This window comes from Ascaphus truei, chromosome 13 (genome assembly GCF_040206685.1).
Source record: "Ascaphus truei isolate aAscTru1 chromosome 13, aAscTru1.hap1, whole genome shotgun sequence".
In the NCBI taxonomy this organism is placed as follows: Eukaryota; Metazoa; Chordata; class Amphibia; order Anura; family Ascaphidae; genus Ascaphus; species Ascaphus truei.
Window position 1 is genome coordinate 9,548,439 of NC_134495.1, and position 12,613 is coordinate 9,561,051.

General features: G+C 49.5%; 1 protein-coding gene across 1 annotated transcript; it reads right to left on the reverse strand.

The window, feature by feature from the left end:
• Positions 1 to 6,041: 6,041 nt before the first annotated feature.
• RPLP0 (ribosomal protein lateral stalk subunit P0) lies at positions 6,042 to 11,493 on the reverse strand. Its single transcript, XM_075568397.1, has 8 exons — positions 11,386 to 11,493; positions 9,890 to 9,997; positions 8,884 to 9,059; positions 8,706 to 8,793; positions 8,285 to 8,431; positions 7,030 to 7,215; positions 6,545 to 6,685; positions 6,042 to 6,248 (listed from the first exon to the last, which is right to left on the reverse strand). Exons 2-8 carry the CDS (start codon positions 9,941 to 9,943, stop codon positions 6,096 to 6,098), a joined length of 945 nt encoding a protein of 314 aa, XP_075424512.1. The 5' UTR covers positions 9,944 to 9,997; positions 11,386 to 11,493; the 3' UTR covers positions 6,042 to 6,095.
• Between the last annotated feature and the right edge of the window lie 1,120 nt (positions 11,494 to 12,613).

The window sequence follows — 12,613 nt, forward strand, 5'->3', positions numbered from 1 at the left end:
GTAGGAATTGTGTGTGTGTGTGTGTTTTGTGAATGAGTAGTGTGTGTGTGTGTGTGTGTGTGTGTGTGTGTGTGTGTGTGTGTGTGTGTGTGTGTGTGTGTGTGAGACATATGGCCTCTGACAAGACTGATCTTGAGAAAGGTCTTTCTAATAAATGTTGCACCTTTTTTTCTAATCGGGCAGTGGCTGCTTTGTGTCAGTAGTATTTGTGTATTTCTACATTGTTGTGTTTACGTTGTGCATCTATTCATTTTTGACAAGTATCCACCCACGAGAGCCATCACATCATGTCTATATATGGTCTAGGAGATTTGGACTCGGCCGGTTTGTCGCTGCGGTCTCACCTGGCCGCCGGGACATCTCCCCGCCGGCTGCTTCACCGCCGAGGTAAGGCTCTAACCTTACCCTAAAACACCCTAATCTTTCCGTACACATTTTTTTTAATTGAATTTTTAATCGAAAATTATTACAAACAGTATTCTTAACAATTATTTAAAGCAGTTTATATGGGCTCCGTCTGCCCTTTGTGCCCATTTGCATTTATTTCAAATAATGAAAACAATTAAAACAAACCCCCTAATCTTAACTAGTAATATTAACACAACCCCCCACCCTAAAAATCTGGAGATAGCCTGAAGTCACTCCGAGGCTTGCAGGTGTAAGGGTGGGTAGATATATCTGCATATCACCTGCATAGAGATGATACAGATGTACCTAAGGACATACGTGAAAACGAGAGGTAACTCTCAATGTATTACTTCCTGGTAAAACATTTTATAACTAAATGCCTAAGGCCAAAAGAGTCACCAAGTGATAGTGTGTGAGAGAGAAAAGGAGAGGTCCCAGAACAGAGGCCGGGGGTAAAATCAACAGGAGACGAAGACATGTTAGCGACAGAGAATGTGCAATGGGAGAGGTGGGATGAGAACCAGGGTGGGGCTTTGTTGCGGATACTAAGAGAGTTTAGAATATGAAGGAGAAGAGGGAGGTCGGCAGTATCGAAGGCAGAGAGATCGCGTCGGATTAGTAGGGAAAAGTGACCTTGGGATTTAGCTTCATGTAGATCACTTTAGTGAGCACAGTCCCTGTTGAGTGAGCTGTACCAAAGCCAGACTGTAACGGGTCCAGCAGGGCACGGGAATTAAGGGTCGATCATACGGGAGAACGCGAGACGTTCTAGCAGCTTAGAGGCAAAAGGCAGGAGGGATACAGGGGGGCAGTTAGTAAGGCACGTCGGGTCTAGGGCAGGGGTGTCAAACAAACGACCTGCTGACCACTTTAGTGTTGCCCGCAGATTATGGCACCAGTTTTGCCCGCAGATTATGGCACCACCATTGGGTGGTAGCTTCTAGGGGGCGGCAAAAGTGGTGTTCCGGCCCCCCCACCATCTGTCCTTGCCGGGAATTGAGGTTAGGTGATGGGAGATGAGGAAGAGGGTGGCATGAGGGATGGAAGGAGCAGCGTGATGGGGAGGGCAGTGCGGTTGTCGGGAAACGTGCCGCCAGTCCTGCGCCGGAGGGTACGTAATATTTTTTCCTGTTAAGCGATATTGTTTAAAAAAAGAGATTGAGAGAGAGGAGGGTCTAGGGGGGGGGAGAGAAAGTAATAGAGCAGGGGGGCGCAGGCGGTTGCAGAGGCCCCAAGCTCTTTCCCAAGGCATTAAAATTAAATTCCGGGGGATCGCGTGAGGCCTATGGAACCTCAACTTACCTTGCTTCAGCCAGCGTCTGGGGGGCAAGAGGCAAGGGGGAGCAGGAGCAACTGTTTGCGCAACCCTGTAATAGAGTGCGGGAGTGTTATAGAGGGGAGAGAGAAGGAGGATACATGCAGGGGAGAAGCTGATGAGATAGAGATGAGGGGAGCATATGGGGTAGAAGCTGGCGGGAGCATGTGTGGGAAGAAGCTGGAGAGGAGGAGAGCATGTATGGGGAGAAGCTGGAGGGGAGGGGAGCATGTGGGGAGAAGCTTGTGTATTTTGATCATTTATGGCCTGATTGAAGTGCGATGAAATCGGATCATCCTATCTAGTCTACTTCTACTCTGCCTACTGTGAATAGTGTACACCCTGTCTTTAATTGGTATGTTAGATTGAAAAATCCAGATAGGGTGTTAATCAGAGGGGTGTGAGGCTTCCTGTGGGTGGGAGATATCTTAGAATGGGCCTATATATTAGAAATATCTCTGGGGACGGCACAGCGATGGATGGCCGTACCCTGTATTAAAGTGACGTGTGGATAAGTGATATGGAGATGGATAGGAGGACATCTTCTATCAAAGGCTCAAGAAGACACAGCAGTCTACAATCAATATTCTATAGCACTGCCACCATACATCGTTTATTTCTCACATCTCTAGCCCTACTACCCCTGCCACGCATCCTCTACTATTTATATTTCCTGTAGCTTCACTTCTTTCTACCATCCTCATCATTCATCTAATTCCATTGATATATCTACATCTCTCCTTCCTTCTCCACGTCTCAGTTCACATGAACTCCTTTCCTATCTGCGCCCTTTGACACAACACAGCTATACCCCCTGCACTAAAAAAACACACCCTTATAAATCCTCCTCACACATTCTTTCTTTCCATGCTTCTCTTCCTCCTCATTTCTGGGGATATTTCTCCCAATCCTGGTCCCTGCCTCATTTCAACATGCTCTTGTCCTTGCGTCCCACATACAACTTCTACTCCTGGTGCCAACCCTTCTCACCTCATACCCATCCCCTGCCACCCTCCCTCCTCTCTCCCTTTCTCCTGTGGCCTTTGGAATGCTCGCCCTCTTTCTAACAAGTTCCTCTCTGTGCATGACTTCTTTCTCATTCTCTGCTCCTCTTTGCTATAACTGAGACATGGCTCACTCAGTCTGACTCTGCTCTGGAAGCCGCCCTCTCTTATGGTGGCCTTTCTTTCTCCCACACTCCACGCCCTGTTGGTGGAGGCGTGGGGCTCCTGCTCTCCTCTCTCTGCCGTTACTGAACCCTTCCTATACCTCGGTTTCTTTCTTTTCCTTCCTTTTGAAGTTCACACTGTCCAGCTTTCTTCTCCTCTCCCTGTCCACATGGCGGTCATCTATATTGCCCACCGACCTCTACTCGTCCCCCTTCTGTCTTTCTCTCTGACTGAATCCTGGCTCCCCTTCTCCTTGGGGACTTCAACTGCCATATTGATGACCTCCCTTGGGCTTCCCACTTTCTCTAGCCTCAATGTTTGGCCTTCACCATCTACAGCCAGCACCCACCCACAAGGACGGCCACTACCTGGACCTGGTTTTCATAATAGGTCTAATCTCATTTTCTCTCACTCCTCCCCTTCTCCATCTACCCCTCGTTTTTGCAGAGACCTGCGCTCTATTAACCTACCAGCTCTTGATTCCACTTTACGCTCCTCCCTCTCCTCTCTCAGCTCTGCTCCAGACTTTGACAACCTGGTCAGGAACCACAACTCTGCCTTATCCTCTCTTGATCTGCATGCCCCGCTTTCTCTCTGCCGACCTCACCCTTCTAACCCCCAGACCCTGGTTAAATTCCCACACACACATGCTGCGTTCCTGCACTCGTTCCTCTGAACGCCTCTGGAGGAAATCTCACACTCTCGCAGACTTCCTTCACTACAAATGTATCCTGTCCCGTGTTCAACTCTGCCCTCTCGCAAGCTAAACAAAGCTACTTTTATTCACTAATCGTTATCCACGTGAAACCCACGCCGACTCTTCTCTACTCACACCGCCATGTTACCTGTCCTTCCTCCATCGCACCTCAGGACTTTGACTATTTCAAGACAAAGGTGGTTTCTATTTGGCAAGACATCCCCTCTGTATCCTCCTCCCATCCTACACCTCTCCTAACTCTGCCTTCCTTGACTGGGTTTCCGCTGTCACAGAGGAGGATGTGCCGCTGCTAATCTCCACTTCGTCCACTTGTCCTCTTGACCCTGTTCCCACCCATCTCCTCAAACCTCTTGCTCATATTCTAATCCAGGGGTGCGCTAACTCCCCGCGAGCCCCCCTCCCCCTCACTTCTAATGTTGCATCAAATGACGCTGCGGGGTCGTGACGTCACGTGACCCGCGGCTTCATTTGACGTCACGTCTCCATGGCAATGGGCGTCATTTGACGCTGCGTTGCCATAGAGATGCGTGACTGAAGCTGGGTACCTTTACAAAGGCCTCGCGCTCTCAGTGCAGGGCCTCTGTAAACACCGCGCCCCACCCAGAAAAGTCTTGCGCCCCCCAGCTCTAATCCCTACACTTACACATATTTTGAAACTCCTCCCTCTACTCTGGTACCTTTCCCTCCTCCTTTAAGCACGCAATAGTTATACTATTACTCAAAAATAGCAAGCTTGACCCTACCTGTCTCTCGTCCTGTCTTCCTCCTGCCGATTCTCTCCTAGATCCTATAGTACAATCTGGTTTCTGCCACCATACTTTGTCTCATTTGCCAACACTTCCTCCTCTGTCGATCTCTGTGGGCGTACCAAAGGCCTGTTTTGGGGCTGCTTCTCTTTTCCCACTCTTTGTAGGTTCACCTCATCACCTCTATGCTGACACACAAATTTACCTTTCAACCCGACCTTACGCCTGCTGTACAGACCAGTCTCTGAATCTCTCTCCTCCATATCATCCAGGATGGCCCTCCGCCGACTCAAACTTAACATGTCCAAGACAAAGCTGAAGAATAACACAATTCTCGTCCTCACTTAGAGGCAATCCAACAGCTCAAAAAAAGTTTGATTACCTTTATTGAAAACTAATTACCTCTGCTGCCAATCGATTGGTTCTCCCGTGATTGATCAGCAAAATCCTTGGATTGCTCCTTTAAGGCTATAGTCTTCTACCCCAATTTCTTGCTGTATACCAGGGATGCACAAACTGGGGGAAGGGGTGCCCCAAGATGTTCTTGGGGGGGGGGCATGGCAGTTAGAGACTCCGTTCTTCCCCCGAAGGCATTTAAACGAAATGCCGGGGATTGCGCGAGGCGTCTAACTTTAGGTACCTTCACTTTCCATCGACGCGTCGCCCTGGCAACTCAACATCAAATGATGTCACGACCCCACGGCACAATTTGACATCAGAGTTGAGCAGGAAGAGTTTGCGCAGCACTGCTATACACCATCCCAACTTGCGTTCTACTCAAGGATGTCTTCTCTCTACCCCTTTTTGTATCGCCCGCTGAAAACCTCTGGACTGTCCTTACCGCTCTTCTTGTAAGAGACTAGTTTCCCTCATGTTACTTTGATGTCTCAAGGATATTCCCATTGTGTTACATTAGGTCACGTGTAATACTGCCGTGAAGCGCTACATACATACATGGGACTCCGGCACCCCAGGTCCATGAGAATAGGTGTCACCACCACATGCTTAGAGAGGGAGAGTATCAGAGGACAGGGATGCATGAAAGATCTGGGTGAGTGGGGAATAAGACAGCAGTAAGAGATCTGATAAGGTGTGAGGGGGTGGGATAGAGAGGGCAGGTGGTAGTGGGAGAGAAAATCAGCTAACAAACAGAAAAAGCCATAGGGAGAAAAGCGTTCCCAGGTATTGCATGAAAGGAGTATGATTTTATAGTAAATCATGCCAGTGAGGGCAGTACATTTATCCGTGTGTATATAAAAACCATCTGTAACTAGATCGTATGTGCTTGGCTTTCATTTACATTCATGTAATCCATGTGTATGAGCTAGTAATGCACACGAGGGACTGTATTTGTAAGCCTACATCAAGTGTCAGATTCTGGTTAAAAAAATGTAATTGCTTACAGAGATAAATGCTGTGTGTAACACCACAATACAAGCCCTGGCAATCACTGCCCCGCACACAGGGACGTATTGGGGGGTGTTAAGATGCAGGTAGGACCTCCCTAAATAAGGCTGAACCCCAATCTGCTCCCGATACCAACAGAGGTGCAGGACGTCACACCTGCGGATCACTGCCATGCCAGCGGTAGAAGGCCCTGCACCCAGCGATGGCACAGGTTAGTATAACACCACCACAGGCCACTCCGGAAAGAAAAGATTTATCCACAGACCACACAATAAAAATATACTGCCTTGTTATTTCTTTATTTGTTGGGCTGGAGAAAAGTAAACTGGGGCTTAATCAAAGAGACCAAATCCCATATCGTCGTCAGATTCCTCCGACTCTTCCGGCTTTTCCTCCTTGGCGGGAGCGGCGCTCGGAGCAGCGGCCGCAACCGCAACTGGAGCGGCAACTACAAAGGCCGTTGGGTCAGCTAGGAACGCCTTGACCTGCAGGGAGACAAAATCGGTCAGGAAGAAATCCAGCAATATTTCATGACCCCAAAGGGCAAAGGAATTTGTGACAGGGAAGGGTGGGCAACGAACAGGTCAGGTTAAGGATATCCCTGCTTCAGCATGGGTGGTTCAATCTTAGACAGCCACCCGTGCTGAAGCAGATATCCAGAATACTGGACGGTTGCCCTTGAGGACTGAAGTCGCTCACCCCGGGGTTATGGCAACATTTGATATCCTGCAGTCACCGCAAGTAACAAGACGCTGGGTTCTCTGGATAGTTCCTTCCTTACCTTGTCTGCCAGGGGGAAGCTGTAATCGGTTTCCACAGCAACAGCCAGGACACGCTTGTACCCATTGATGACAGAGTGAGGCACGGAGGCAACGGTGGGATAACCTATCTGAAGGCAAATGCTGGCCACATTGCGGACACCCTAAAGAGGAAACACTTCCGTTACAAGAGGCAGAAGATGGCGCGGGACGCACGTTATGGGTTTTTATGGCGTCTCCCTCATCTACAAGGAAGGAAAGCGGCTGCACTGTCTTTTACAGCAGCAATCCAGGCTTTTTTTTATAGGATTGAAGCAGGGGGGTCTCCGGAGCAGAAATTCACAATGTTCAGAGAGAGCGAGAGAGAGAGAGAGAGCGAGCGAGCGTACACTGCTGGATTGCTGCGTTAAAGGCTAGTTCCCAGGACGAGCGATACATATTCTCCAGTCTCGGGAGGATCGGACGTAGCGTGTACGAGTAATTCACCAGGTGATCATGCAGCCCGTACCTCCAGAAAGCGAGCGTGCAGCGCCTCCTCTGTGATATCCAGCACCTCGGGGTTATAGATGCTGCCGTTATCATAAACTTGCTGGATGATCAAACCGAAGGAGAACGGCGAGATGTTCAGCATGTTCAGCAGCGTCGCCTCGCTGGCGCCCACTTTATCTCCGGTTTTAATCAGCTGCACGTCGCTCTGCGGGGAAGAGAGGTCAGCAAGGTCAGGCTGTGATTCTACTGACCCTAAACACCAGCTGTATGGCACATTCACACGAAGGCTGCGCTTATAGTGCCGGCGACAGCGGCGCCGCGTCAAAACAAATGCATTGTCGCTATCGCTTAAAGTTGATGCGACGGCGCTACCAAAAATCTGGTAGTCAGTGGTATTTTATTTTTGAAGCGACGGTCTCCACATGTGACTGGCTGTAAGCCAATCAGGGAGCTTTTCCACGCGTCTGCCTTTCCCCTTGCTGGCGTCACTGGCCTTGAAGCCGGCGACGTCTCCCAAACATTATAACTTTAGCAATGGCGACGGGTGACACCGGTCGCGTCGCCGCCTGTATAAGCGCAGCCTTAGATTGTAAGCTCCTCGGGACAGGGGATCCTTTTCCCAATGTCTACTTTTAGGTATGAAGCGCTAATTCCTATTGTGTCACGCGTGTTAATGCTGTAACGCGCTATGCACATGGACGGCGCTATGTACATATAGATACACACACAGTCTGCAGGATCCAGAACAAGTGGAAACAAAGTTACAGCAAAAATGGAACACCGCAGTCGCGTGAGAGTCTTTTAAAACTAAGGTCCAGTTCAGCTTCCTCTGTACAATTTTCTCCACTTGCCCCTAACTTGGAGCACTTTCTATTGTGAAACGACCATACACGTTTTCTTCTGGACAGACCCGATACGGCCTGCCTTGTTAGGCCGCGATTATACGCGGAGCGCACTACGACAAAACAAAGATCAGTTTTCCAATAAGCGCGCACTAACTGCGCGAGACTGAGTCGGCCTAGCGCACGAATTTAGAGACGTCTGTATAATTGATTTTCAGGCGTGAGACGCATCACGTGAGCGGTTCAGCAGAGGGCGAACCGCGCACGTGATGTCGTGGCCACGCCTCCGAGATGCCTCCCTGTCGCCTTCCGATGCCTCCTGCCTGCAGTGCAGGATTCGGGCGTGTGCATCGCCCTGAGAGAGCGCGCCCACCCTGTCACCGCCGGTATAATCAAGGCCTTGGGATGCGCTGGGCATACTGGACAACTTACCAAGATTTCAATAGTGCCTCTGGAAATTTTCGTGGTGATACCCAATGCCTGGAAGAAGGAGGTCTTCTCGGGACCCAAGCCTGTGTTCTGAGCAGGCACCACGACCCCACAAGGGGCTATAGCTCCCGCACGGGCAGAGGCGGGCACCTAAGGAGGGGAATGAACACCAACATTATGGCCAGTCTTCTCAGTAGGGAGAGTTGCACAGTAGGTGCACTCAACGGAAAGTACTGCCACAGGTGGACAAGAGACCACAAGTGTTTATAGCTACAATAGAAAAAAGTGCAGACACCCCAGTGCACTTGAAAAAAATAAAGCGTGCTTTATTCAGGATCAGATCCCTGAATAACACTAATTTTGCAAGCTTATTTTTCTTCTATTTCAGTCCCTTCTCAGGAAACTCCAGCAGTTTTCTCCTCACCTTGTTGGCCAAAAGCATGTCTCGGACTTCTGCCAGATCCTCCTTGGTGAAGACGAAGCCCACGTTCCCTTTAATGTGAGAGAGCAGCCTGTGAACAGACATGCGGTTATAGATCACAGCAATAGGCGAGGACCACCCTACTAGTTGGCCAGAACCAAGCTCACGAGATTGCACTCACTTCTCCAGAGCTGGGTTGTTCTCCAGGTGCCCACGGATCGCCTTGCGCATCATCGTGTTCTTGCCCATCAGCACCACGGCCTTCCCACGCAGGGACATACGGATCTGTTGCATTTGTTTTGAACCAACGTTGTCCGCCCCCACGATGAAGCATTTTGGATAATCATCCAGCAATTGCTGCAATAAAATGAAAGATTTGTTTGTGAAAATAGGGACGTCGGCTCACATCTAGGACCATGGCAAGCGCCCTGCGTGTTAGGACATGGTACTGTACACCGAAAAACTTCTGCCCACGCCTGTTACAGCTAAATGCATGTCATGTTCTCGCTGTGCACCATCCCGACTCTTCCGTTCTTCTCAAGGATGTCTTCTCTCTACCCCTTTTGTATCTAAAGCCCTCTCCCGCCTTAAACCTCTCTCACTGACTGCCCCGCACCTCTGGAATGCCCTTCCTCAATATCGGACAAACACCCTCTCTATCCACCTTTAAGACCCAAGTCAAAACGCACATGCTTAAAGAAGCATACGAGTAGCTCTATGAGTGATAGTTTTACACCGCATACATAAACCTTGGCCCCTTGCAGACGCACTGAATGCCCTCCTACTGTCTCTGTACGTCCTTCCTACCAACCAATTAGATTGTAAGCTCTTCGGGGCAGGCACTCCTTTTCCTAAATGTAACTTATGTCTGAAGCGCTCCTCCCCGTATTACTGCTGCGAATCGCTATGTACATTAATGGCGCTATATAAATAAAGACATACATTCGTTCAACTATGTTGGGCAAATCTCCTGCCCTCCCCCCTCCCAATCAGTGACCCTCACGGGAATCCAGTGCAATCCAAGGGCAGTTATGATAACAATAGGTTACATTAAATGAACAGGGTGATACATTATAGTTAAAGACATGACCATCATTAGGTCAGACATTTAGCAGAGGGAGGTGGGCAGATAATCTATGCACAACATACACAAATGCCTTGGGATAATCACCTGAGATAATACTTACAATGATTTTCAAAAAGTAGTTCGACTTCCACGTAGTCCTGTCTTCCCTGGGCATCTTAACAGTGCTTCCAAGGATTGCCACAAAAAGGGTTTAAAGACGAGATGATCGCTGCATGAGGAAAAAAAACACAATGAACATTTATTATACATCATTAATCATTTGATGTTGCACCAAAAGTAGAAATAAATCAATAATGCAGGGGTGGCAAACTCCAGTCCTCTAGCACCACCAACAGGTCTGGTTCTAAGAATATCCCTGCGTCAGCACACGGGGCTCAGTCAAAGACCGCGCCACCTGTGCTGAAGCAGGGATATCCTTAAAATCTGCTCAGTTGTTGGCCCTTGAGAACAGGAGTTGGCCACTCCAGCACTACTGGTTGCTCAGATATGGGCATGACTTCCATAACTGGATTATAACCACAGTGGACCAACATAAAGACCCCTTCCTCTCAAACCCAGTTCTAATTTAGCCCAGGCCAATGGGTCACAGCAAGACACACAACACCCACTAACCCGTGTGACATGCAACTCCTATCAGAAGAACGCGTAACAAATAGCTAGGTGTGTTAATGACTTGGTATGTAAGGGCCACATGATCCAACCTGATGAAATATCATGATGTCAGGCATGAACAGCATCACAAGACATGTACTGTACTGCTGTATTTGCAGTGTATATTCCTAGTACACCGCACAGTGCTGTATATACAGTATCATATATAGTGGGGACACGGCCCCGGCCAGACAATGCACGTCAGTGTGTGTGTGTGTGTGTGTGTGTGTGTGTGTGTGTGTGTGTGTGTATATATATATATATGACATCCTGTGTGTATGTATAAATATATATGACGTGTATGTATGTATGTATGTATGTATATATATATATATATATATATATATATATAATGCGATGTTTGTTTGTATATATATATATATATATATATATAATATGATAGATCTATCTCTTGTACACGGGATGCCTCCCGGCTCTGGGTATACACATGACACTGCAGTAAATGGGGGTCCCGGCCCAGCTCTGGGTATACACACAGGACACTGCAGTATATGGGGGTCCCGACCCAGCTCTGGGTATATACACAGGACACTGCAGTATATTCGGGTCCCGGCCCAGCTCTGGGTATATACACATGACCCTGCAGTATATTGGGGTCTCGGCCCAGCTCTGGGTATATACACAGGACACTGCAGCATATGGGGGTCCCGGCCCAGCTCTGGGTATATACACATGACACTGCAGTATATTGGGGTCTCGGCCCAGCTCTGGGTATATACACAGGACACTGCAGCATATGGGGGTCCCGGCCCAGCTCTGGGTATATACACATGACACTACAGTATATGGGAGTCCCGGCCCAGCTCTGGGTATACACAGGACACTGCAGTATATGGGGGTCCCGGCCCAGCTCTGGGTATATACACATGACACTACAGTATATTGGGGTCTCGGCCCAGCTCTGGGCGCGCGCGGCCCACGTACCTCACACGAGGACTCCGGGAAGTGAAAGGGGAGGGCGCTGCGGGATCGCTGTTTATATATCTTGACAAGCAGCCAATCAACGCGTGCCGAGCCAGCTGCCGTTGTGATTGGTCCTTTGACATACCAACTGCAAACTTCCATTGGATGAAACCGACGTCAAACACAACCAAGCTCCGCCTTTTAAAGGTACATCAGCTCGCATGGGTGCGCCGCTCTGCCCTAACCTGCGGCGGGCGGCCGAAGAGCGCCCCTAGCGGAGCAGCGCGGTATGTCACTACCAGGTCAGCTCCACGTGCAGTTTCTATCAGACATAACCTGCTGACACTGACCTCTACAGATCCCAATTATATGCAAGTGACCTAATATGCAGTTATGGCCAATCTGACTTGACATCACCCCGAGATCATCTTCCAGTCCTGGGCGAGAGAGGGGGGTGGGGGAAAGAGAGGGGGGTGGGGGAAAGAGAGGGGGGGGGGGGAAGAGAGGGGGGGGGAGAGAGGGGGGAGAGAGGGGAGGGGGGGGAAGAGAGGGGAGGGGGGGGAAGAGAGGGGAGGGGGGGGGAAAGAGAGGGGACAGGTGAAAGGGTGGGGGAGTGGGGAAGAGAAGCTGCAGATACCCAGCTAGGGCAGGGGTGCGCAAACTGGGGGACACGCGATTTTATAGGGGGGGGGACGGGACGCGGAGTTTACAGATCATCAGATTAAATTAAATGCCGGGGATCGCACGCAAGGCCTCCCTTACCTGGTTTCCGGTGGCTACTGGCGACGTGTTGCTATGGTAACGCGTCGTCAAATTACGCCACGGGGGTCACATGGTGTCGCGTTGCCATGACATCAGAATGCCAGAGACATGGTAAGGAGTGAGGGGGACACGGGGGGGGGGGAGAAAGTGCACCCCTGAGCTAGGGCAAAAGGAGACTTGGTAGATGTGTCTGGGGCCAAGGTGGGAGGGTGGGAAAATCGGTTTGAAAAGAAGTTATTTAAACATTGCGCTGCGTATGGAAAACCTGTATAGCTGTATAGCCATCATCCTGCACTTCAGTCTTTGCTTTGTGTATTGTTTTTTTATTTACTGCGGTTGTTTCGGGTCAAGTAAATTGAGATTGAAAAACGGAATAAAAAGATCACTGAGAAAAAAATAGCGACGTAGCATCGTTCTGTACGACACTCGATGAATAAGGAATAAAATGACTGCACTCGCAAAGTGCGCGGTGTAACCAGGCATTCTA

What these genes read in the sequence shown, in the direction of transcription:
- RPLP0 (XM_075568397.1), bottom strand. Translation starts at nt 9,943, where the DNA reads ATGCCCAGGGAAGACAGGACTACGTGGAAGTCGAACTACTTTTTGAAA. An exon ending in ACTACTTTTTGAAAATCATT is followed by an intron (nt 9,060 to 9,889) that starts GTAAGTATTATC and finishes ATTTTATTGCAG; the next exon opens with CAATTGCTGGATGATTATCC. An exon ending in TGCACGCTCGCTTTCTGGAG is followed by an intron (nt 6,686 to 7,029) that starts GTACGGGCTGCA and finishes TTTCCTCTTTAG; the next exon opens with GGTGTCCGCAATGTGGCCAG.